Source organism: Mobula birostris, chromosome 3 (assembly GCF_030028105.1).
Source record: "Mobula birostris isolate sMobBir1 chromosome 3, sMobBir1.hap1, whole genome shotgun sequence".
NCBI lineage: Eukaryota > Metazoa > Chordata > Chondrichthyes > Myliobatiformes > Myliobatidae > Mobula > Mobula birostris.
Window position 1 is genome coordinate 86,689,827 of NC_092372.1, and position 27,341 is coordinate 86,717,167.

The 27,341-nt window shown below is 37.6% G+C and overlaps 1 protein-coding gene across 2 annotated transcripts in view; it reads right to left on the reverse strand.

Moving 5' to 3' along the window:
* Positions 1–27,341, reverse strand: part of ncapg (non-SMC condensin I complex, subunit G) — a 65,039-nt gene that overhangs the window by 27,997 nt on the left and 9,701 nt on the right. The window contains exons 3-10 of one of the 2 annotated variants that reach the window (XM_072252977.1): positions 21,211–21,411; positions 19,916–20,144; positions 17,828–17,973; positions 16,789–16,873; positions 15,494–15,686; positions 13,947–14,096; positions 3,812–3,952; positions 767–890 (exon numbers count right to left, since the gene is read on the reverse strand). In XM_072252977.1, the coding sequence (XP_072109078.1) occupies positions 767–890; positions 3,812–3,952; positions 13,947–14,096; positions 15,494–15,686; positions 16,789–16,873; positions 17,828–17,973; positions 19,916–20,144; positions 21,211–21,411 (1,269 nt within the window). Of the gene's footprint in view, positions 1–766; positions 891–3,811; positions 3,953–13,946; positions 14,097–15,493; positions 15,687–16,788; positions 16,901–17,827; positions 17,974–19,915; positions 20,145–21,210; positions 21,412–27,341 lie in introns of both variants that reach the window. The other variant, XM_072252976.1, reaches the window with a different exon arrangement.

The following is a 27,341-nucleotide window of genomic DNA, read 5'->3' on the forward strand; positions in this document are numbered from 1 at the left end:
GCCTGATTGAAATTTTCTAAATTACTACATTGAGAAGTGTGATTGATAAAAAAAATCATCTGTCTTTTATCATCGTATGGTTATGAACTTGTTTTCTTAGTCTAAAGGACTTTAACTTACACTCTCAACAAACAGATAAATTTTGTACGCAGTCTTAATTTGACAACAGTGAGTTGAAATCAGACTTGCATTTTAGGCATCACAACTTCTGGAAGACAACTCCTAACAAGAAAAGGTCATATTTTACTGGGCACAGTGAGATTTTATAACTGGCAGACCAAGAGAAAGCAGTATTCACAGCATGTGTCATTAAATTTATTTGTCAAAGTCACAGGATAGTCTTATGGTACAAAGTACTAATGCTTATGATAATCATATCATACTAGAACTCGCCAAAATGCGAATTCACCCTTGTGACTGTACTTCTCTCAGCACTCAAAACTTAGTATGGTGATGCTACAATAAATTACTGATGCACTGTACTGTGGAGAGAGCAACTGTCCAATTAGCACTCTGGAATCAAGTACTTGTAATATCTTTTAGATTTCTGGAAGAAAAGGTGAAGTGGGATTTGGTGCTTACATTTGTTCTAAAATGATGATTATGCTTATTTACGCATTATCCAAGCCAAAGCAAATTCTATTGCTCAGGACCCAAACACCCAATAGTTCTGCTTTCCCGATGAAATGACTAATTGCTTGAATTAATAATTCAGTGAAGCATACATTTTGACATAGAAATTTTCATAGCAAAACTACACTCTTACCAGCCGAATCCTTCTATCATCATCTTTCTGTATGCTCAGCAATTGTTTCATCAGTTTTGCTACAAGAGTACTTGGGGTATTGGACAAGAGTAGAATTTCCTTCAACACTGACAGCATACATTTCCTGGCAAATCAGACCACAAAGTAAAAATCAGAATTAAGCAGCATCTGCAGACTCCGTCTGCACCAAAAGTTCCATAAAATTAAAAGAAATTCCATAAAATTAAAAGAAATTTCATGCAGTTTCACAAGCTCCAACTTCAGAAACATAGAAAAACTACAGCACAAATCTGGCCCTTCGGCCCACAATGCTGTGCCAAACATGTCCTTACCTTAGAAATTACCTAGGGCTACCCATAGACCTCTATTTTTCTAAGCTCCACATACCTATCCAGGAGTCTCTAAAAGACCCTATCGTATTTGCCTCCACCACCGTCGCTGGCAGCCCATTCCACACGCTCTGCATAAAAAACTTACCCCTGACATCTCCTCTATACCTACTGCCAAGCCCTTAAAACTGTGCCCTCGTGTTAGCCATTTCAGCCCTGGGAAGAAGCCTCTGACTATCCACACAATTAATACTCTCATCATCTTATACACCTCTATCAGGTCACCTCTCACCCTCCGCCGCTCCAAGAAGAAAAGGTCGAGTTCACTCAACCTATTCACATAAGGCATGCTCCCCAATCCAGGCAACATCCTTGTAAATCCCCTCTGCACCATTTCTATAGTTTCCATGTCCTTTCTATAGGAAGGTGACCAGAACTGAGCACAGTACTCCAAGAGGGGTCTGACCAGGGTCTTATATAACAGTAACATTACCTCTCAGCTCTGAAACTCAATCCCGTGGTTGATGAAGGCCAATACACCGTATGCCTTCTTAACCACAGAGTCAACCTGTGCAGCAGCTTTCAGTGTCCTATGGACTCGGACTCCAAGATCCCTCTGCTCCTCCACACTGCCAAGAGTCTTACCATTAATACTATATTCTGCCATCATACTTGACCTACCAAAATGAACCACTTCACACTTACCTGGGTTGAACTCCATCTGCCATTTCTCAGCACAGTTTTGTATCCTATCGCTGTCTCACTGTAACCTCTGACAGCCCTCCACAATATCCACACACCCCCAACCTTTGTGTCATCAGCAAATTTACTAAACCATCCCTCCAGTTCCTCATCCAGATCATTTATAAAAATTACGAAGAGAAGGAGTCCCAGAACAGATCCCTAATACACTCCACTGGTTACCAACATCCATGCAGAATATGACCCATTTACAACCACTCTTTGCCTTCTGTGGGCAAGCCAATTCTGGATCCACTTGCATCGTAAAGCATCACTTGCAGATATGTTACAAAATCTTAAGTCTACAAAATCAAAGAAGGGGTAGTTTTGATTGGACTAACAGAAAAACACTTTGCTGAACAATTGCTTTTCATACTGCAGAAAAACGTGCAGCAATGCTTTCAGGCAACTGGTCTTTCTAATATATTAATGACACTTAAACACATAGAACATAATTTTTAAAATCTAAAGAGAATGCAAGAATCAAAAATTAAGTTAACAGGGAGAAGTGTAGCAGCAAACTTTAGGAGGATACAAAGAGAACAGAAGAAACAGGCATATACCAAGCAGTTAAAACTTAACTCAGAAGCATAAAATAAATTCACTTTTGAGAAAATAATGGCAATGAAATCTAAAATGGTACAATTTTAAAGGCAATGGAGCAATGAAGATAAGTACTTGAATAACATTTGAGGGTGTCAAGAAGGTGAAGGTGGACTAAAAAGGGCTCAGAGGACACTTGGCTTCATAAATAAAATAACAAGATAAAACATGTAGCAATACCAAGCTTTATAAAATACTGGTTATACCATCAGTTGGGCCGTTGTGGAGAGCACTCAATGTTGGTATGACAGAGAATGCACAGAGGATATTTACTAGAACATTATTAAAGAACTGTAGTTTTAGTTACTGAATACAGAAACCATCAATGTTCTTATGGCAAAGAAAAATCATGGTAAGTTTTGATAGAATGGTTAAATTGGCAAGAAATTTCATAAGGACAGTTAACAAATCATTCCTAATACTTAAGTAATTAGAATGAACCACAGTAACATTAAAAATTATTCCAAAAATATGAACAGAGCAAGTTGTTGTGCTCTATAATTCACAGACTGAAATAGATTCTTTCTTTATTTTTATTTAGAGATACAGCACGGAACAAGCCTTCTGGCCCAACAAGCCCGCACCAGCAGTTACACTCACATGATCAACTAACCTACTAACCTGTACATCTATGGAATGTGGGCGTAATCCAAAGCACCTGGAGGAAACCCACACTGCCACAGAGAAAATTGACAAACTCCTTAGACAGTGTGAGAATTGAACTGGGTTAATTTATGAGAAAACAAACTTTCAAAGATAATTTGCAGAAATAGTTGAAAGAAAATACAGAACTAAAGGAATCAAGGGTTAAGGAGAAAGGGGAGGAAAAGTAGATTTGAAAAATATCATGGTTGATTTGATCTTTTTGAATGATAGAGCAGGTAGAGGGGCTGAACAGCCTTCTCCCGTTTGTGTGTCTTATGGCTAGGAAAATTGCAAATTATTAAAGCACCTTGTGAAAGTTCAGCTATAAGAATAATCAGTTCTATGTCAAAGTATTCCATATAGTTGTACAGTGTTAATGAAAAGTAAAATTGTGTGTGGTGTACAAAAGATGCCTATTCTAGAAAAACAAGTTTTATCTCCATCCATCAATATTTACAACCACTGAATATGACAAACTACAGTCACTAACATTAATATTAACCATGTATAGTTCCATAATTGTGCATGCCACTAAATTTAAGAATGACTAGAGAATTTCTTGAGGGTTTCTGTTCCATTCTACGTCCAATATTTGTTTTAAAATCAAAAACTCTCAAGCTGTTTATAATACACAAAAATAGCTCATCAGTTCATATTCAATTTTAATTAATTGGATACTTATTCTCCATGCTTCCTGAAAACTCAGAGTAAATTTATCAAAACATACCTGCCACCCTCTTCTGATGTATCCAGGCAACCAACGAGACTAAGCAGCTCTTGGCTTATGAATTCTTTCTTCATTACATCTTCAACTTCTGCAAAGTTGGCTTTCATCGATTGTTTCAAAACAGGAAGATTTTTCAGGTAACTAACAGCAGAAAGAATAAATAGTAAATTGTAAGCTAATTTTTTCTTAGTTTTATCCCTCTCAATAACTGCAAAAGTAGAACTACAAGTTAAAATAAGGAGACTTACTATATGCATGCAATATGCAAATAGAAATGAAATCTTTGACAGACATACAGGGACAAATAAAATCACCAATGCAGGAATGTTCTGGAAACACGATATACTCAACCTGAGAAGCCACTCAAAATATACCTCACTAGCACCACTATGATAGCCAAATTCCTATACCATCCTGTTGTACTCACGATGTAAAAGTTTGATGTCCAAATTCTGTCTGAAAACCAGGTAGCTCAGATAGCTGCTGGTTGTCCAGCTTTATCCCTTCCTTTCCAATTGTGAATCTGTACAGTCCCTTTGTGTACAAGTGGACCTGACCTAACCAAAATTGCGGGAACTTACTTTGGTAAATAATTTGGACATCGGACTTATGTTTTCAACCAGCAAATCAGAAGGAATAGAATGATTCATAGTCAATTGGACTGTACATCTAGGACATGTCTACTCCAAAGCAAGACTGTAAAGTTCCAAGGTGCAATTATGACTAAAATTAATTCAGACAGATTGAATTCCTGTGTGCACTGGTAGTTTAAATATGTTACCAGAGATATTGGAAATACCTGCCAATTGCTACAACTCACTAATATGCACCTGAATAAGTATCATTTCATTCTCTTGTCTTCCTCAGGAAGCTACTTAGGCAATGACTGCTAAATATTCCAAATATTTATCCCAATCAAAAACAAATTCAACATTTCCTTATGACATAGGAAGCAGCCATTCGCTCATTGTATTCCAATGGAAACGCCATTCCCTATTCACACAATACTTTCATAAATTCCCCAAAGATTCTAATAAGAAACAATTCAGAAAGGCCAATTAAATTACCAGTCTTTCAAAAGGGGGTAGAAACACCAAGAGCTGAAACAGGCCACGACAGGGATAATATGCAAGTTCCACAGATGGTACTTGGGGCCACAACTGAACCTGGATTGCTAGCATTGAGAGATAGCAGTTGTATGTGCTATGTGACTATACTCACCATGATCCTCTGGTTCTACTTCTCTGATTTGCTGAAACAATAGCCTACACCATCTAATCTTCTAGAATTATAAAATTACCTATTTTTTTGTTTCTCCTTTCGTTGAAAGAACTTGACCAATTTTTTTTCAAGTTTTTGAATCTAACTATTCTACACATACATTCACACACTCTGTCAACAAGAGGCCATATGGGTGGAGCTGAAAACAGGAAAGATATGACATTAATGAGGTTGTATAATAGACCACCCAATAGTCAGTGAGAATTGGAGGAGCAAATCTGCAGAGAGATAGCAGACAACTGCAGGAAACAAAGTTGTGATATGGGGATTTTAATTTTCCACATATTGATTGGGACTCCCATACCGTTAAAGGTCTAGACGGCTTAGAGTTTGTAAAATGTGTTCAGGAAAGTTTTCTAAATCAATATATAGAGGTACCAACTAGAGAGGATGCAATATTAGATCTATTAGGAAACAAGTTAGGACAGGTGATGGAAGTGTGTGTAGGGGAACACTTTGGTTCCAATAATCATAATACCATTAGTTTCAACTTGATCATGTATAAAGATAGATCTGGTCTTCAGGTTGAGGTTCTAAACTGGAAAAAAGTCAAATTTGAAGAAATGAGTAAGGATCTAAACAGTGCGGATTGGGACAGGTTGTTCTCTGGCAAGGATGTGATTGGTAAGTGGGAGGCCTTCAAAGGAGAAATTTTGAGAGTGTAGATTTTGTATGTTCCTGTCAGGATTAAAGGCAAAGTGAATAAGAATAAGGAACCTTGGTTCTCAAGGGATATTGGAACTCTAATAAAGAAGAGAGAGATGTATGACATGTATAGGAAACAGGGAGCAAATAAGGTGCTTGAGTATAAAAAGTGCAAAAAAAAACTTAAGAAAGAAATCAGGAGGGCTAAAAGAAGACATCAGATTGCTTTGGCAGTCAAGGTGAAGGATAATCCAAAGAGCTTCTACAGGTATATTAAGAGCAAAAGGATAGTAAGGGATAAAATTGGTCCTCTTGAAGATCAGAGTGGTCAGCTATGTATGGACCCAAAAGAAGTGGGGGAGATCTTAAATGTTTTTTTTGCATCTGTATTTACTAAGGAAATTGGCATGGAGTCTATGGAAATAAGGCAAACAAGTTGTGAGGTCATGAAACCTACACAGATTGAAGAGGAAGAGGTGCTTGCTATCTTGAGGCAAATCAGAGTAGATAAATCCCCAGGACCTGACAGGGTATTCCCTCGGACCTTGAAGGAGACTAGTGTTGAAATTGCAGGGGCCCCAGCAGATATACTTAAAATGGTGGTATCTACGGGTGAGGTGCAGGAGGACTGAAGGATAGCTCGAAGGCTCTAAAAGTAATCCAGGAAATTATAGGCCGGTAAGTTTGACGTCGGTAGTAGGTAAATTATTGGAAAGAGTACTAAGAGATAGGGTCTACAAGTATTTGGATAGACAGGGACTTATTAGGGAGAGTCAACATGACTTTGTGCGTGGTAGGTCATGTTTAACCAATCTATTAGAGTTTTTCAAGGAGGTTATCAGGAAAGTGGATGAAGGGAAGGCAGTGGATGTTGGCTACATGGACTTCAGTAAGGCCTTTGACAAAGTCCCGCTTGGGAGGTTAGTTAGGAAGATTCAGTCGCTAGGTATACATGGAGAGGTAGTAAATTTGATTGGACATTGGCTCAATGGAAGAAGCCAGAGAGTGGTAGTGGAGGATTGCTTCGCTGAGTGGAGACCTGTGACTAGTGGTGTGCCACAGGGATCAGTTCTGGGTCCGTTGTTATTTGTCATCTATATCAATGATCTGGATGATAATGTGGTAAATTGGATCAGCAAATTTGCTGACGATACAAAGATTGGAGGTGTGTGGACAGTGAGGAAAGTTTTCAAAGCTTGCAGAGGGATTTTGACCAGCTGGAAAAATGGGCTGAAAAATGGCAGGTGAAATTTAATACAAGTGTGAGGTATAGCACCTTGGAAGGACAAACCAAGGTAGAACATACAAGGTAAATGGTAGGGTCCTGAGGAATGCAGTAGAACAGAGGGATCTGGGAATACAGATACAAAGTTCCCTAAAAGTGGTGTCACAGGTAGATAGGGTTGTAAAGAAACCTTTTGGTACATTGGCCTTTATAAATCGAAGTATTGAATGTAAGAGTTGGAACGTTATGGTGAGGTTGTATAAGGCATTGGTGAGGCCGAATTTCGAGTATTGTGTGCAGTTTTGGTCACCAAATTACAGGAAGGATATTAATAAGGTTGAAAAAGTGGAGAGAAGGTTTGCAAGGATGTAGCCGGGACTTGAGAAACTGAGTTACAGAGCAAGGTTGAATAGGTTAGGACTTTATTCCCTGGAACGTAGAAGGATGAGGGGAGATTTGATAGCAGTATATAAAATTATGATGGGTATAGATAGAGTGAATGCATGCAGGCTTTTTCCACTGAGGCTAGGGGAGGAAAAAACCAGAGGACATGGGTTAACGGCGAAGGGGGAAAAGTTTGAAGGGAACATTAGGCGGGGCTTCTTCACACGGAGAGTGGTGGGAGTGTAGAATGAGCTGCCAGATGAAGTGGTAAATGCGGGCTCACTTTTAACTTTTTTTTCAAATCTTTTTATATTTTCCAAAATTAACAAGAGTACATCAAAGTAAACAACACTTACAATGTCTCAAGAAAAAAAACATTACTTTAAAGATTGAAAAAATTTTGGGTGATTAAAAAAAAGAGAAAAGAAAACCCACTAAGCAAGAAAAAGTGAGGAAAAAAACCCATTAGGTGTTCAACCCCGAAGCCATGCGTCATACAAAAAGCTTCTAAAGATAAACATCAAACCACCAGCAAGAAAAAAAAGTACCAAAAATTTACAATTAGATCGTGGAGGAAATCTACCAATTAACTCAAATGATAATAACGAGCAAATGAACCCCATCTTTTCTCAAAATCAAACATAGGTTCAAAGGTTCACTTCTAATTTTCTCCAAACTAAGACATAGCATCACTTGAGAGAACCATTGTGACAAAGTGGGAGCCAATGTATCCTTCCACTTCAACCAAATGGCCCTCCTAGCTATCAATGTAACAAATGCAATAACATGTTGGTCAGACAAAGAGATACTGTAGATGTTTTGAGGAATTATTCCAAAAAGCACAGTTAATTTGTTAGGGTGTAAATTAATTTTAAGTGCTTTAGAAATTGACAAAAAAATCTAACTTCCAGTATAGAACAAGACCAAAACATGTGTCAGTGTAGCTGTCTCCGTTTTACATCTATCACAATAACTATCAACATTAGGGAATATGTTAGATAATCTCTCCTTCGTCAAATGGTAACGATGTACAATTTTAAATTGCATCAGTGAATGACTAGCACAGATCGAAGAAGAGTTAACCAGCTTACGAATCCGCGTCCAATCCTCCTTCATAAAAGTCAAATTAAGTTCCTTTTCCCGATCTTGTTTAACCTTAAATAAAGGACACTTATCCCATTGTAATAGTAAATTATAAATGCTTCCAATGGAACCCTTCATTGAAGGTTCATGCTCATAATAGTATCTAACAGTCAGCATCCAATATGCAAGGAAAATTACTTAAATATTTTGGTAAGAAATGTCTAACTTGAAGGTATTGTAAAAAGTGTGAGTATGAAAGAGATTACTTATCAACTAATTGTTCAAAAGACATCAGTCTTTCTTCTTTAAATAAATCCAAAAAAGAATTAATACCTTTATTTTTCCACAGTAAAAAAATTGGATCACTCAAAGAAGACTTAAAAAAGTAATTTCAATAAATTAAACTACGAAGTTTAAATTTTTTAAGTTTAAAAAAATTGCGGAACTGGAGCCAAGTTTGTAAAGAATGCTTAATCACAGGGTATAAATTTAAATTAGCAACTTTAGCTAATTGTATAAGTAAAGCAGCTCCTAATAACAAGGTTAAATAAACCTGTGTCACAGCTTTTAATTCCAAGTCTACGCAAATTGGCCGATCATTCTTATCAACCCAATGTAACCAAAAGGACATGTATCGCACAATAACAGCCCAGTAATACATTCTTAAATTAGGCAAAGCGAGACCTCTATCCTTTTCAACTTTTGTAAGTGACATTTACTAATTCTTGGTCTTTTATTATTCCAAATAAAAGATAAAATAATAGAATCAATCTGATCAAAAAACTTCTTAGTCAAAAAAACAGGGATATTCTGAAATATTCTGACCAACAGGTAAAAATGTAAGTGGACTCCATCTACTAAATAAATACTTCATAGAATCTACCAAGGGAACAAAATTAGCTTTATAAGGATCCTTATATTTTTTAGTGATTATAACACCTGAATATCTAAAAGAATCCGTGACTTTGAAAGGAGTATTATCATATATAGAAACAGATTCATTTAAAGGAAACAGTTCACTTCTACCAAAATTTATTTTATATCTTGAAAAATCTCCAAATTCATTAAATAATTTTAGCAAGGCAGGAATAGGTTCCTCAGGATTGGATATATAAACCAGTAAATCGTCAGCGTAAAGAGAAATCTTATGATTGGTCTCATTTCCAAATATCCCATAAATGTCTTTAGCAATAGCAAGGGGATCTAATACTAAATTAAATAACAAAGGACTTAATGGACAACCTTGTCTTGTCCCCATGAAAGCTGAAAAAAAGGAGACCTACAGTTATTGGTAATGACAGTAGCAATAGGAATGTTATATATCATTCTAATCCAATTATTAAAATTAACACCAAAGTCAAATTTCTCTAAAACATTAAATAAATATTTCCATTCGACTCGATCAAACACTTCAGCATCCAAAGAGACGACGCATTATGGACTTTTAAAAGAGGACGAATATAAAATGTTAAATAATCTCCGAACATTTGAAAAAGAATACCGACCCTTTATAAAGCCTGTTTGATCTTTAAAAGTAATTTTTCCCAAAATATTCTCCAACCAATCGGCCATTATCTTTGACAGAATCTTAGCATGGACATTCAATAATGAAATTAATCTATATGAGGCACAATCAGTAGGATTTTTATCCTTTTTAAGAAATAAAGAAATAGAAGCTTCATAAAAAGCAGAGGGCACATCAGCTTTCATAAGAGAATCCTTAAACATTTCCAACATATAGGGAGAAAGCCATTTTCCAAATTTTTTATAAAATTCTACAGGATAGCCATCAAGTCCAGGGGCCTTACCAGATTGCATTGAAAAAATAGCTTTATGAATTTCAGCTTCAGTAATTTGGGCATCAAGAGTTTTTCGATCCTCAACAGAAATTTTAGGAAAAGCAATCTTTTGTAAGAAAGCATTCAATTTAAAAGAATCTACTGGACATTGAGATTTATAAAGTTCAGTATAAAAATCTTGAAAAATCTTATTAATTTCTTCATATTCCCAAGCCAAGAAACTATCTTTCCTAGGGATTTTCAAAATTTGCCTTTTGGCTCTAGCTGTTTTGAATTGAGATACAAGCAGTTTATTATTTTTATCTCCAAACACATAAAATTGGCCCTTTAACTTAAGCAAATAGCCTTCAATAGGATGAGTTAATAATAGATTAAATTGTAATTGGAGTTCCACCCTTTGTTTGAATAAATCAATACTAGGGGGAATTGCATAAATATTATCTAAGTCTTTAATTAGTTTTGAAGTCTTATCTAATTCTACTTTAGTTTGTTTTTAAGCTTAGCTGAATAAGAAATTAACTGACCACGTAAAAATGCTTTAAATGTATCCCATATGATTAATTTAGACGTACCCCCTACATCATTAAAAAGAAAAACTTATTTCATCTGGGTTTCAATGAAGCTGACAAAGTCAGAGTTTTGCAATAACATCTGAGACATGCACAATGGTGAGAATGACATCATCAAATGCAAAAGACAAACTCAGAGGCGCATGACCAGATATAGCAATAGCGTCTTATTCACAATTTTTAGCACTAGGCAAGAAGCAATTATAATCGATCCTCGAATATTTTTTATAAACATATGAAAAGGAAGAATATTCTCTGTTATCAAGGTGTAGACATCTCCATAATTCAATCAATCCAAAATCAGTCAAAAAGGAGTTATTAAGTGACACAGAGCGATTTGGAAGTCGCTGATTGGTTGAGCTCTTGTCAATCAAAGGATTTAAACAACAGTTAAAATCCCCACCCATTATCAACATATATTTATTTAGATCAGACAGTAAAGCAAATACCTTTTTAAAAAAAGAAAAATCTAAGTTAGGAAAGCACAAATTGATCAAAACAACTTTTCTGTTACAGATTACTCCTTTAACAATTAAAAATCTACCATTAAAATCTGACTCAATCAATATCCTCTTGAATAAATATATTGGATTTAATAAAGATGGACAGACCCTTAGTTTTACCCAGAGAAGTGGAGTTTAACTGCAAACCCCTCCACCATCCAAAAATCTATTTTGATCTCCCACCCTGATATGTGTCTCTTGGGCAAAAATTATATCAGGTTGGAATCAGTTACACCACGTACATTCCAACTTATTACATTAATCCGTTTAAATACCATACTATAGTTTTATTCTACTTTACACATGCGCAGAGTACATACCAATACAGGATGATCAAAAATGGCAGTGATGAAGAATACAACCACAAAGAAAACACGCATGCTCCGGAACCACCCAATGGGAAAAAACCCCTAACCCCACCCCTCTCCCCCCATAGCCCGAAAAAAAGCAGGCACCCTATGATAGAATACAAAGCCAGGGACTGCTCTGTCTGTACAAAAAAAATTTTAAAAGATTCTCTCTTCTTCCCCCTAGTTAAAAAGAAACAAAACCCACTGACTTTGTAAGAAGAGCGACAAAATCTCAACAAAGTGTTTACATTCCAGCATCTACACACTATCCCATGTTTAAAATTAATCTTTTTTTAAACAAGAAAGAACCAAAATAATGTTATCTCTTAAAAAGAAAAACCAGCGCTATTTTTAAATTTAACATTAAATCCCTAAAAAAAAGCTTTAAATTCAGTTATAAGACACTATAATAAAGCAGAGAAAAATAGGATATTTAACCCAATTAAATTTTCAAAAATACCAACTAATAATAGGTAATTGAACCCTCCCCTAAATATATATATACACACACACATATATATATATATATAAATAAAGAAGCCCCATTAGTAGGAAAAACTAGGAATTAATTAAGGAGGAAACAAAAAAAAATCCAACCAGATATTACGTTAAAGGAACAAGTCCCTTTATCTTCTTCTTCTCAATCGAATGACCAAATAACCATTTAAACAGTCATACATGAACCATAGATCTTCTTTCCAAAAAAAAACAATAATATGCAATAATGAACAAATCTCCTTATCTTCTTTTAATACTCTGTCAATGAAATATCCAAGTAACCTTCATAAATCTTCTTTCCGAAATGCTAATATAGAGATAACCAAACAACCTTCCAGACAGTTCATTCGGAAGCGGTAGCAGGTTTGTTTGAACGAACTCCAGTGCAGCTTTTGGATCAAAAAAAGTACGAGGAGGAGAATTAGGAGGAAAAACTCTAATTCTTGTCAGGTAAAGCAAGGAAGGGAACAGTTTCTTATCATATACCTGTTTCATTACCAGAGCAAATCTTGATCTTTCTTCCATTACCTCCTTCGGATAATCCTCAAAAACAGATCTCAGATTCCTTAAATCTAAAAACTCTGCTTTCTTGCCTGTCACATTATTTGTTCTTTAATTTTAAAGTGATGAAAACAAACCAAAACAAATCTTGGTTTATTTGGATCTTTAGATTTCGAAGTATAAGCTCTGTGTGCTCTTTCTATAGTAGGCGACTGTGATAATATGGTAGGAAATAAGGTATGAAAAAGCTTACCAAAGTAAGCAGTTAAATCTCCATCTTCAGCTCCTTCTTGCAGCCCAACAATTCGTATATTCCTTCAGCGAGACCTAGTTTCCAGGTCTATAATCTTATTTTGATATCTTTCCAAACGAGTTGTAGCTTCAAACAATTTTTGCTTAGTTATCTTCAATTCCTCTTCGTGTGTAATAACTTGAGTTACCAGGTCTTTAAGTTTTCCCAGAAATGACTTCATTTCATTACTATTCTTTTCCAGTTGGTCTTCAATTGACCCATTCTGATCTTTAATTGAATTCAGTGTCCAAACCATATCTTCAGCCCATGGTGGCATTTCATCAGATCTTTCCTTTTGCATCTTTCCTTTCCCATTACCTTTATCACTAGGTTCAGACAAGTTCTTCCCACTGTTCGTAGACATAGACATATTGTCCTCCCTCAAGAATCAGCAAATAAAAATTTTAAATTCGAAGTTTAAACTAGGGGGAAAGGAACAAAACTAAGAGCAGCACAAAAACTGCTGCTACTCCATTTGCAGACAGGCGCAGTCTCATCCACTTTTAACATTTAAGAAAAGCTTGGACAGGTACATGGATGAGAGGTATATGGAGGGATATGGTCCAGGTGCAAGTCAGTGGGACCAGGCAGAAAAATGGTTCAGCACAGCCAAGAAGGGCCAAAAGGCCTGTTTCTGTGCTGTAATGTTCTATGGTTCTAAGAACTGGTTCATATTCCAATTGTGGTCTTATTACTGATCAAGGTGTTAGGACTGCATCTCAACAATGATGAATGCATCATGACATCTGATTTGCTCTATTCTTCCCCAGCACACTTGATCAAATTTTCCTGTTTTGTAGAACCTCTCTCTACTTACATTACTTTCTTTTGAAAATCCACTGAGCAATGTTTTTTGATGATTTAGTATTGAGAAAAATGGCAGTACAAATCAAATCAGAAATGGGAAAAGCTCAATAATTATATAATTACCAACTTTTCACAGCATTGTTTAATTATGTAGACAACAGAACATTTAAAAAAACATATGCAATTTAAAAGGAATACCTCAACAGATAGGATGCATATGTAGCTGCTTCTGGCAAAAGTTTTTCTAAGGCTTCTTCCCCTTTATCTCCCTTTGATTTTATGTAGTTACAGAGACATCTCCAGTATAGGGCATTTTCACAAGTTAGATCTTCGGCTGGTATTATTTTTCTGAAAGGCAGAAAACACTCTGTAAGTCGGGTCAATAATGGTTTTTAAAATGCTGTAATTCACTATTATTCTGAAAAATTAAACATATGAAGCATTGATCCCATATTCAGTGTCAAGTAATAACCCACAAACTGCAAATAGGCAAGTGATATTGTAGATCAGTTTCTGCATGTTGGGAGGAACACAGAGAAACCTTTTTAAATTTAGAGATACAGCATAGAAATAAGCCCTTCCAATACTTTTGAGCTGTGCCTCCCAGCAACCCACTGATTTAACTCTAGCCTAATCACATAACAATTTACAATGACCAATTGACTGTGGGAGGACCCAGAGAAAACTCACGCATTACACAGGGAGGATACACAGACTCCTTTCAGATGGCATAATAAAAGTTAAAGGCACTAATAAGTATAAACCAAAATGTTTGGAATGCATAGCCACAAAATAGTAAGGAAAGGGTGCAGGAAATAGAACACAAGGACATGATTATGCTGGAACCACATAAAAACTAGCTGGGTCACAGATCAACCAATTAGGAACAAATCCAATCACATTATAAAGAGGGCACAATTGGACTTCAGATGATACATCAATTTGTGGGGGTGTTGGCAGGGTGGGAGAATTTTGACAACAAAGAGAGATTAGTCAAGCTAGGTTCAGCAACGTATAGCTTGGGTCAATAAGGTTATTAGAGAAGCAACTTTGAGTGAGTGGGAGGGATTAGTTTTCCTCAGCAAAAACAGTAGCTGCAAATAAATATTTAAATAATTTGTAGAAGGACTAGAGCTGGCGAAAAAAGAAATCATTCCAAGGACAGTGGGACCCTAGAAGGGTGGTGAAGCCCTCATCACATCTAAAAACTATTTGGATATGCATTAAGTGTCATGAATTAGTCAGTTAAAGACCAACAGATAGGAAGTAAAATTGTGATAAATACAATGGGCAAGATGGCTGCATCCTATATTGTAAAATTGTAAAGCCACCCTTGTCATATCAGGGATACTTTTAAGTAGAAAATATAGCAAGAAAGAGAACATTCACTCCAGATATACATGACACATTAATATTCCACTTAAGACTTCTCCTCTCTTCTTTATCTATACAACATCAGCACATTCCCTCTGTTTCTGTATCCTATCTCACATATTCCCCTAAGTGCATCTGTAATGTTCATTTTCTACTCCACAGTTGTGAGTTCCACGTTCCAAACATTCTGGAACAGAATCTTCTTCTGAATTCTCTATTTGATTTTATGGTGAATAACTATGGTAGGAAACTGATGATCTCCATGTACTCCTCCAGACCTTTTTGGATCAGTTATCAAGCTTGGATAAATTATGCCTTTTGTCATATTAAACTATTAACATCAACAATTAGAGCAAACATATTAAACGCACCCATTATTTAGATTTTGACAATTAGTAACCAATTCTTCAAGAGGGCTTTGGGAAAACAAAGCATTAAGTGCAGACTCAGCCACATCAATACAGTTTTCCACATCTAGACAATGGAGCAAGTCTAAAACATTGCCATCCAGTATGTGAAGCCAAGCCTGCAACAGCTTTTTCTTTACCACTTCTTTTACAGCATCTATAAATAAAATAAAAATCACTGTGTTACTTGAAAAGGTAAAGTTCATATTAAAAGAATCATACACACAAAAGCTCCAAGAATAATGCCAAAGATCAAACTTACTGATAGTTAGCAAAATTGTTAATTCCAAATGTTTAAAATAATTAAAACTTTTCTTTAAAATTTGGCATTCATGATGCTTATGGGTTTTAGCGTTAATAACTAAGCCACAATGCAACAGAAAGCAGTTTTGAAGTATGCCAGAAGTGAAGATTCTCCTTAAGTTTCATCTGAACAAACTTTTTATCATATTATGTTTCACTTTATTTCCTTGTGTGCTATCTCAAACATTTTTCTATTTTTAAACTACATAATTGTTTTGCCTCATTATCTACAGCTACTTTCATTCCTAGCAGGAATAGATACATTTCAACTGAGCTAAACAGTACATGATTTGTGACAATAAACACACTCTTTTGTCACTATAAGGATTCCAGTAAGTACCCTCTGTTCAGCAACATCACCACCCTGGATATAGAAAGATAAAATCCATGAAAATAATAAGAGTAAAACAAGATCACATCATCATTTGAAATATTTCCATACCTAGAGCATGGAGTGAACCTTAAAAACTTGGGCAAGATACTTCTCAGAATTCTTTGGACTTTGGGTTGAAAGCATCTATTTGTACATTATACAAGTCAGTTGTCTAAAGTGGCTTATCCTGCTAAATGCACGGTAGTATAGAAACTTACAGGATTTGTTGCCATTGGTCTCAAGAGAACCAATTTCAAATACATGCTCCAGCAACAACTGCTATAGCACACACAAATTGCTAGAGGGAGCGTCTATGGGCAGAAAGAGCAGTGGATATTTCGGGCAGAGACTGTTCATCAGATCATAATTTTTTTTATTGTTTGTTTGCTGCTTGACATGCTGAGTTCTTCCAGAATTTTGGGTGTTTTCCAGCATCTGCAAAACCTTTTGTTTCTCTATTGTACAGCAGCCATTGTGTAAATTTAAGTTCCATTGACCAACAATGGATTTCTCAGCATAAGTCTTTTGTATGAAGACTTTAAAATTCCATACATTTTAGTGACATTATATGTGGATAACTTACCTGAACGGTCAGTCAAACCCTGCTTAAGAAGCTTTACTCTCTGGGCAATGGAAAATGCTTTCATATGTATTTTCTCTGCCAGTACCTGAAAGACACATAATTGATGACATAGCTGAATTTGTATTGTTCAATTTTTATGTTAAACGTTGAAAAGTCGGTGTTAATGTAAACAAATTATCATTGACAAAACATATGAAAATTCCTTTTCATATTGACAGTAATTTATTTAAAAATGCATAATTAATCTAGACCAGTATTCCAAAATATGTTATCGAAGAAATTAAGAGATTCTAAGGGGTAATCATATGAAAGAAATTAGATTCAAGGATTATCTTAGGGATTGAATTGCAGAGCTTTGTGCTGGTGCACCTGGTATATAAAATGAGAGAATGACATACAGTTAAGATATGGGTCTATGTGTTTGGTGTATAAATATTATATCTCTATACCTTATATCCAGTTCTTCCATACACATACAGGCCCACAAGCATACACAATAATATCAATTGGTTTGAATACATGTGTTGAAATCACTTGCGCAGGCCTGTAGTGAATACTTAAGTCCAGACAGGTCCAGACAGGACGAATCAAGTTTACTAACCAACTTAAGATGAGGACTGAGGATTATTTTAATAATTTTATTGAAATGAAAAGCTCCACTTTATTGGTAGCTGTCATGAACTCCAAGCCATCTACCTTCTTCCAGGTAGGTTCATCTTTGAGCATTTTTTCTTAACAGTACAACCTACCTACTCCCTTCATCACAGATGTCCTCAAAGCACTCCACATCTTTCCTTCCCTGGATCCGTTCTCAAGTCACACTACCAAATCAAACATCAGGTTAATAATCCCCAGTAATCTTTCCTGTACTCCCTTACTCTTGTTATCATCTTTCCGAGATTGACCCTCTTCCCCAATTCGTGACCTGCTTCCCAATGAATATTCACTCTCAGTATTAATTTGATAGTACAAAGAGAAGGAACAAGGTACAGGGAATAGCATACATCAATATTCATGGACACTTTTTAAAACCACCCACCTCATAGGCTAATTTTCTGACATTATCTCTAATGTCCATTGTGCGTCCAATGATTTTAGGAAGAGTCTTGGATGATGGTGCAATGCAGGACAATACTGCTCTTCTCACCTCTGGATTGGTGTCACATTCAATCAAATACATGTATGCTAAATAAATTACATTGGGTTAGTGTATTTTAATTAAAATAACAAAAACTTCAATATTTTCACTTCATCACATTTCAACAAGACAATAAGTTTACAACAGGTTGAGTGCCACTTATCTGAAATGCTTGGGGCCTAAGAGTTTCAGATTTCAGATTTTGGAATATATAAAGAAGATATCTTGGGATTGCCATCATTTCCAACCCTGAATTTGTGTTAATGGTAAGTAGTCTTTACCTTACACTTGTTCATTACACACATGTACAGATGCAGCCATTCTGCATGATAGGTTTTCATGATCTTGGCAAACTCATCAATTCATTTCTCTGCTACTTCGTGATCAGCAAGTACTTTATCGCCACGAATCTTTAAAAATGTAATGCTATTACGTTTCTTAATTTCTGCAACAAGCCTGCTGATTATTCACAATTACCTTCAATTTTGAGTTCGTCGAGATAGATCTTTGCTTGTTTCATGATCAGCACACCATTAAGTGGCACATGTTCTCTGACACTGACAAATCCACTCTTTCAATACACAATCGAGATCTCCATTTTTTGCTTTATGCGGTGTTTAACTATTTTTCATTAACTTGCTCATTACATATGTGAGGTCAGTTCTTGGAACTGTCCGTGGTGTGCAGAAATCTGCACATCATCTGGGAATCCGCCGAGCATCTTGTGGGGGTTTCCATTTGTGATGTCAGGTCAGCGCTCAAAATAAATTCAGATTTTGGAGGTTTACAGATTTTGGAATTTCAGATAAGGAGTACTCAAACTGGGTACATTAACATCTTATTTGAGTCATAAGCATAGAGTCGTGTAGTACTACAGAACAGAAACAGGCCCTTCAGCCCATCTAGTCTGTGCCAAACTATTAATCCGCCTAGTCCCCTTGACCTGCACCCGGACCATAGCTCTCCATACCCCTCCCATTCCATGTACCAATCCAAATTTATCTTAAAATTTTAAATTGAACCCGAATCAACCAATTCTGCTGGAAGCTCATTCCATACTCTCAATACCCTGTGAAAATATTCTCCCTCATGCTCCCCTAAAACATTTTACCCTTCACCCTTAATCAATGACCTTTAGTTCTAGTCTCACCCAACCTCAGTGGAAAAAGCCTATTTGCATTTACCGTATCTATACCCCTCATAATTTTGAAAACTTCTGTCAAATCTCCCCACAATTTCCTATACACTAGGGAATAAAGTGCTAACCTATTGAACATTTCCTTATAACTCAGGTTCTTACAACATCCTTGTAAATTTTTTAAGTACTCTTTTAATTTTATTGATATCTTTCCTGTAAGTAGGTGACCAAAACTGCATAGAATACTCCAAATTAGGCCTCACCAATGTCTTGTACAATTTCAACATAACACCCCAACTCCTGGACTCAATACTTTGATTTATGAAGCCCAATGTGACAAAAGCTTTTGTTATGACTCTATCTAACTGTCGCCACTCTCAAGGAATTATGGATCAGTACTGCAAGATCCCTCTGTCCTACTGCACTTCTCAGTGCCCCACCACTCACTGTCTGTCCTACCCTGGTTTGTCCTCCCAAAGTGCAACACCTCACACCTGCCTGCATTAAATTCCATCTGCCATTTTCAGCCCATTTTCCCAGCTGATCCAGATCCTGCTGCAAGCTTTGATAGTCTTCCTTTACTTCAAGAACTAGCAGTTTCTGCATGAAACTCCAATTTTTGAAAGGGAGTTACTTAATTCCCTTGGGAGTTCCAGGGAAATACTTAAAACTCTGAAAAACAGCATTGAAGCAGGACTGCAGTGTAGCCAAACCACTTTTGTTTCAATCCTGAGGATGTGATATTCCAGTATGTACCCCATGCAAAACATTTACAGAATTGCATACAGTTTTGAACAGTTAAAAACTTACAAGAGCAAATATTAATGTACATTGGATATTTGAATTCATACCATCAATTACTGGACAACTTTCATTAGTGGGATCCTGAAGTCTGGCCAAGGCAAGCACAGCCTGTATCCGCACATTTGGAAACTTATCTTTCAACCTCACAAGCATGGCTTCATATATACGATCATACAATTCATCATCAATCTGGGCATTCTCTGACATACTACCAAGAAGCCGATTGATAAGCTGACAGGCACGGAATCGAACAGAATGGCTGCATGCACTGTGAGACTGTTGAGAAAAATTTAACCAAGATGAACAATCGCAACAAAACATTAGAAAATTTTAAAACAAACAAAATGCTGGAAAAGGCTAAAGTGACAGGCAAGTAGAAACTCGGTCATCCTTGCAGGCTGAACAAAATGTGCTACCAATCACACGTACGTGTGTGTGTGTGTGTGTGTGTGTGTGTGTGTGTGTGTGTGTGTGTGTGTGTGTGTGTGTGTGTGTGTGTACACCTATATATACACACACAAACTACACAGAAAAAACATACACAATTTTAAACACATGCAAACACTTACACAGGCACAAACACACTCACAATAGCACAGACACAACTGTTTGTGTCATTGGATAATGGATAAAGATGTAAAAGAGTAAAAGTTGCATTTCCCCAAGTGCCACCTCCCTACACAAAGGAATAATTTACAGAAACTATGAAGCAACAAGAACGAAGGTGTTTGAAAGCCTACGGGCAGGAACAAACCTAGATCCTCAGGGCTGCCAGGTTACTGTGCTAACTTCTTCATGTTGCATATGGCTATAGCTTTGTTCTTTTAATTTTTTTCGTATTATAATTGGAAAAAATTGTTATCTTAACCACTTTGGTCTGTGCCCCATTGAACATTCCTACCATCATCTTAACCTCACTACAACTTAACACACTTGCTTTCTCACTTTTCCAGTTTTGTTAAAGGGTCCTAAGCTATTCCCCTCAACACTGACACACCTTGACAAGCTGAGTACTGCCCACATTTTATGTTTTAAATTTCCAGCATCTGCAATTTCTTATCCCAACTAGTAAAATTTATCTCTTTTGAAAGGTGCATTTGTAACAAAATAGGACAGGTTCTAGTCTGTAATCTTTGTATGTCAACTTGTCAGATATTATGAAAACTACTGCTTTTGTTAAATTCTTCTGTGTATTACAATTTACCAGGTCACTGCTAATACTAAGTCTTAAACAAAATACAGATATTACTCTTTTGTTGGATGAATTAAAAGTAGTACTTTGAATAATAAAATCTGAGAATAAAAAGAAACAAGTATGTGTACCTTATGAAGAACACCATACCTTAAGCAGAAACTGAAAGAGGTAAAGCATGAAAGAGTTTTCATCATCATTTTCTTCCTCATCCTCAGGTTGTTCAAATGAAGTTGCAAACTTTGCAACAAACTCAATCACTCTTTCTACTGCTGGCTCCCGCTTATAAATGGTCATGGGATATTTCAGCAAATTGATAAATTCTTCATGAAAAGAACTTTTAGATTCATCCTGCAACATTATTAATTTTATGATTAATAAATGAAACGGGTTAAAATTATTTATCTTGGGTACTGTAAATGCAACAAAAAAGCAGTGAATCAGAAACACCACTCAATCCAGCAAAATTCTCTGAGAATAGGATCTTGCACAATTAGCCCTCAAATTAACTAAACTTTGCTAAAATAACCAAGTAATATAACTATCAAGTAAACACTGTACATAGAACAGTACAGCACAGTACAGGCCCTTCGGCCCACAGTGGTGTGTCGACCCTTAAACCCTGCTTCCCATATAACTCCCCCCCACCCTAAATTCCTCCATATACCTATCTAGTAGTCTCTTAAACTTCACTAGTGTATCTGCCTCCTCCACTGATTCAAGCAGTGCATTCCACGCACCAACCACTCTCTGAGTAAAAAACCTTCCTCTAATATCCCCCTTGAACTTCCCACCCCTTACCTTAAAACCATATCCTCCATTTCTTGAGCAGTGGTGCCCTGGCGAAGAGGTGCTGGCTGTCCACTCTATCTATAACCATATAACAATTACAGCACGGAAACAGGCCATCTCTGCCCTTCTAGTCCATGCCGAACTCTTACCCTCCATTCCTTTCCTGTCCATATAGCTGTCCAGTTTAACTTTAAACGACAACATCAAACCTGCCTCAACCACTTCTGCTGGAAGCTCGTTCCACACAGCCGCCACTCTGAGTAAAGAAGTTCCCCTCATGTTACCCCTAAACTTTTGCCCTTTAACTCTCAACTCATGTCCTCTTGTGTGTGTGACAAAAAACCAAGTTATCAGAAGATTGATACTGATGAGAGATAAGGGAGACAATGGAGAAGCGTTCAAAATGTTAATGAGAGAGGAGAGAGAGGTAACGGAAAAGAAACACAATTAAGAGTATTGACAGACTGGTTGCTTTGAACCTGAACTGTTTGAAGTTTGATGGACAGGTGATACCCCAGCAGGGGGATAAAAGGAACAGGTTCGCTAAGGCACGACACACACCACGAGATCACGAGATAACGAGACCCTGGAAAAGCAGTGTGCCCCCACAATGGTCGCAGGAACCGACCATAGACGCACAGGGTGAAAAGGTACGATCGGCGGGAACCTGGTGTGTGTGTCCGCCCTCGCCTGGGTGCCGGGTTCACCGTGGAAGAACGGTCGTATCCAGAACGGAGGGGTCACAGTCGGTGACCTCAGAAGACATAAAAGGGTTCGCCTGAAAGCTAACTTCGAAGGACGAAGGTCTGTGTGAATCAGAATTTGCATATTATCTCTCTCTCCCCAATGGCACAACAGCGATTACTGCGAACTGTACTCAGCTGAACTGAACTCTGCGTCACTTGAGACTGATCACTTTACCCCTAGACTGCGATAAAGCTTGATTGATTCCTATTATCCTAGTTCTGTGTACATGTGTGTTTTATCATTGCTAACCTGTTGCATTTATATCCTTATGATTAGAGTACTGTATTACTTATTTCTTTAATAAAACTTTCTTAGTTCCAGTAATCCAGACTCCAACTAAGTGGTCCATTTCTGCTGGTTTGGCAGCCCAGTTACGGGGTACGTAACATGTGAATCTCCTCCACTCTCAATGGAAAAAGCCTATCCACGTCAACTCTATCTATCCCTCTCATAATTGTAAATACCTCTATCAAGGCCCCCCTCAGCCTTCTATGTTCCATAGAATAGAGAACCAACTTGTTCAACCTTTCTCTGTAACTTAGGTGATGAAACCCAGGTAACACTCTAGTACACCTTCATTTACTCTCTCTATTTTGTTGACATCTTTCCTATAATTTGGTGACCAAAACTGTACACAATACTCCAAATTTGGCCTCACCAATGCCTTGTACAATTTCAACATTACATCCCAACTCCTATACTCAATGCTCTGATTTATAAAGGCCAGCATACCAAAAGCTTTCTTCACCACCCTATTCACATGAGATGCCACCTTCAGGGAATCTATTCCTCTTACTATCTTGTATACCTCTGTCATATCTCGTCTCATCCTCCTCCTCTCCAAAGAGTAAAGCCCTAGCTCCCTTAATCTCTGATCATAATCCATACTCTCTAAACCAGGCAGCATCCTGGTAAATCTCCTCTTCACCCTTTCCAATGCTTCCACATCCTTCCTATACTGAGGTGACCAGAACTGGACACAGTACTCCAAGTGTGGCCTAACCAGAGTTTTATAGAGCATCATTACCCCGTGACCTTTAAACTCTATCCCTCAACCTATGAAAGCTAACACTTCATAAGCTTTCTTAACTATCTTATCTACCTGTGAGGCAACTTTCAGGGATCTGTGGACATGTACCCCCAGATCCCTCTGCTCCTCCACACTACCAAATATCCTGCCATTTACTTTGTACTCTGCCTTGGAGTTTGTCCTTCCAAAGTGTACTACCTCACACTTCTCCAGGTTGAACTCCATCTGCCACTTCTCAGCCCACTTCTGCATCCTATCAATGTCTCTCTGCAATCTTTGACAATCCTCTACACTATCCACAACACCACCAACCTTTGTGTCGTCTGCAAACTTTCCAACCCACCCTTCTACCCCCACATCCAGTTCATTAATAAAAATCACAAAAAGTAGAGGTCCCAGAACAGATCTTTGTGGGACACCACTAGTCACAACCCTCCAATCCGAATGTACTCCCTCCACCACAACCCTCTGCTTTCTACAGGCAAGCCAATTCTGAATCCACCTGGCCAAACTTCCCTGGATCCCATGTCTTCTGACTTTCCGAATAAGCCTACCATGTGGAACCTTGTCAAATGCCTTACTAAAATCCATGTAGATCACACCCACTGCACTAACCTCATCTATATGCCTGGTCACCTCCTCAAAGAACTCTATCAGGCTTGTTAGACATGATCTGCCCTTCACAAAGCCATGCTGACTGTCCCTGATCAGACCATGATTCTCTAAATGCCCATAGGTGCTATCTCTAAGAATCTTTTCCAACAGCTTTCCCACCACAGAAGTGAGGTTCACTGGTCTATAATTACCCGGACTATCCTTACTACCTTTTTTGAACAAGGGGACAACATTCACCTCCCTCCAATCCTCCGGTACCATTCTGATGGACAACGAGGACATAAAGATCCTAGCCAGAGGCTAAGCTATCTCTTCCCTCGCCTCGTGGAGCAGCCTGGGGAATATTTCATCAGGCCCCGGGGACTTATCCATCCTAATGAATTTTAGCAACTCCAACACCTCCTCTCCCTTAATATCAACATGCTCCAGAACATCAACCTCACTCATTTTGTCCTCACCGTCATCAAGTTCCCTCTCATTGGTGAATACTGAAGAGAAGTATTCATTGAGAACCTCACTCACTTCCACAGCCTCCAGGCACATCTTCCCACCTTTATCTCTAATCAGTCCTACATTCACTCCTGTCATCCTTTTTTTCTTCACGTAATTGAAGAATGCCTTGGAGTTTTCCTTTACCCTACTCGCCAAGGCCTTCTCATGCCCCCTTCTTGCTCTCCTCAGCCCCTTCTTAAGCTCCTTTCTTGCTACCCTATATTCCTCAATAGACCCATCTGATCCTTGCTTCCTAAACCTCATGTATGCTGCCTTCTTCCACCTGACTAGATTTTCCACCTCACTTGTCACCCATGGTTCCTTCACCCTACCATTCTTTATCTTCCTCACCGGGACAAATTTATCCCTAACGTCCTGCAAGAGATCTCTAAACATCGACCACATGTCCATAGTACATTTCCCTGCAAAAACATCATCCCAATTCACACCCGCAAGTTCTAGCCTTATAGCCTCATAATTTGCCCTTCCCCAATTAAAAATTTTCCTGTCCTCTCTGTTTCTATCCTTTTCCATGATAATGTTAGAGGCCAGGGAGCGGTGGTCACTGTCCCCCAGATGCTCACCCACTGAGAGATCTGTGACCTGCCCCGGTTCTTAATAATCAAGTTATTAAATCCCGACTTATTAAATTTCATATGAGGAATTGGAAAACACAGCAATCCAAATCTCTCCTCCCAAAAAAATGGATACCCCACTTATTTTTGGATAAGCTTCAGCACCCATCATAGCATGTGAAATGTTTCCATTCCGCTTTCAAATCTATACCGTTTGGCTATTGTACCCTCCATGGATTCATCCTAACCATTATCCAACTCTCTCATTACGCCATACATCTTAATCAAGTTTCCCTTCAGCTTCTCATGAGCTAGATTTGACCATCTTATACTTTTATTGGAAATAGATTTGCCCCAAACCGTCACTACCTCCTTTTGAACATCTCCCATTATTTTACAGGATTAATCTTGGTAAATTGGTTCATTGTTGTCACACGTATGGAGGTTAAAATCTTAAGAACAGTGAAAAGCTTGTTTTGCATAAGATTCATATAGATCAATTCATTAAACAGTGTATTGAGATAATACAAGGTAACACAATAACAGAATGCAGAGTAAAGTGTTACAATTACAGAGAAAATGCAGTGCATGAAAACTGAGGTACAAGGTTGCAAGGAGGTAAATTGTGAGGTCAATAGTCCATCTTATCATATGAGGGACTCATTCAATAGCCTTTAACAACAGGGCAAAAGCCGTCCCCATGCCCGATGGCACATGCTTACAGATTTTTATATCTTCTGCCTGTTAAGGCGAGGTGGGAGTAGAGAGCTTCCGTTATGGATGGGATCTTAGATCACACTAGTCACATTTCCGTGGCATCAAGAAGCATAGACAGAGTACATGGAGGGGAAGCTGATTTCCTTGACATGCTGAGCTGTGTCCATAACTCTCTGCAGTTTCTTGTAGTCTCAGAGAGCAGTTTCCATACAAGGCTGTGATGCATTCTACGGTTCTTTAATAAATATTGGTGGGTATCAGAGGGAACACGCCAAATTTCTTTAGCCACTTGAGGAACTAGAAGCACTAATGAGCTTTCTTGGCAATAACATCTTCATGTTTGGACCAAGATAGGCTAATGGTGATGCTCACTCCAAGGAACTTGAACCCGTCAACCCTCTCACCCTCAGCAGTGTTGATGTAAACAGCAGCATGCGCATCCCCCTTCCCTCCCCACCAAAGTCAATGAATAGCTCTTTTTGACATTAAGAGAAAGGTTGTTGTCATGACACTATGTCACTAGACTCTCTATCACATCATTATCTGAGATAGGGCTCACGATGGTGGTATCATCTGCAAACCTGTAGATAATGTCAGAACAGAATATGGCCACGCTGTCATGAGTGTATAACTAGGGGGCTGAAGACGCAACCTTGAGGGTGTTGAAAATAATTGTGGCTGAGTTATTGTTGCTTAACCTTACTGATTGCAGTATGTTGATTAGGAAATCAAGGATCCAATTGTAAACAGAGGTGTTGAGATCTTGGAGCTTGGAGATGAGTTTACTTGGAATTGTAATATTGAAGGCAAAGCTATAGTCAATTAACAATAGAGTAACATTCCAGTTCAAGTAATTATTTCTAATCAACTATTATAGTACCTCACAGCTTAAAAAGTTGGCCTTTCACCAATATTACTCTCTTTCACCTCTTCCACAATGCTAAATCCAACTGAATTATGATCATTGTTGTCAACATGTTCTCTTACAAACTTACCCAACTTCATTCACTAAAACTAGAACTACTACTTTTCATTGGCTCAAAGTTTATTTGAATGCATTTTAAAAATTCAGAGTCCTCTATACATTTACATTGATTTTAATGTGTTTGAAATCCCTCGTATTTACCCTCCTATTCTGATCGCAAAACTGCAACCATATATTTGGGCTTCTATTCATGAATAATCATGGTGCTGACCATAGAAACTCAGCTCAATACTTATCCATTCTAAGTAGAAAGATTAGCAGATTGAAATAAAACCGAAAAGAATATAATTTGCATCCCCACAGATTGATTCAGAGGAAAGCTTACACT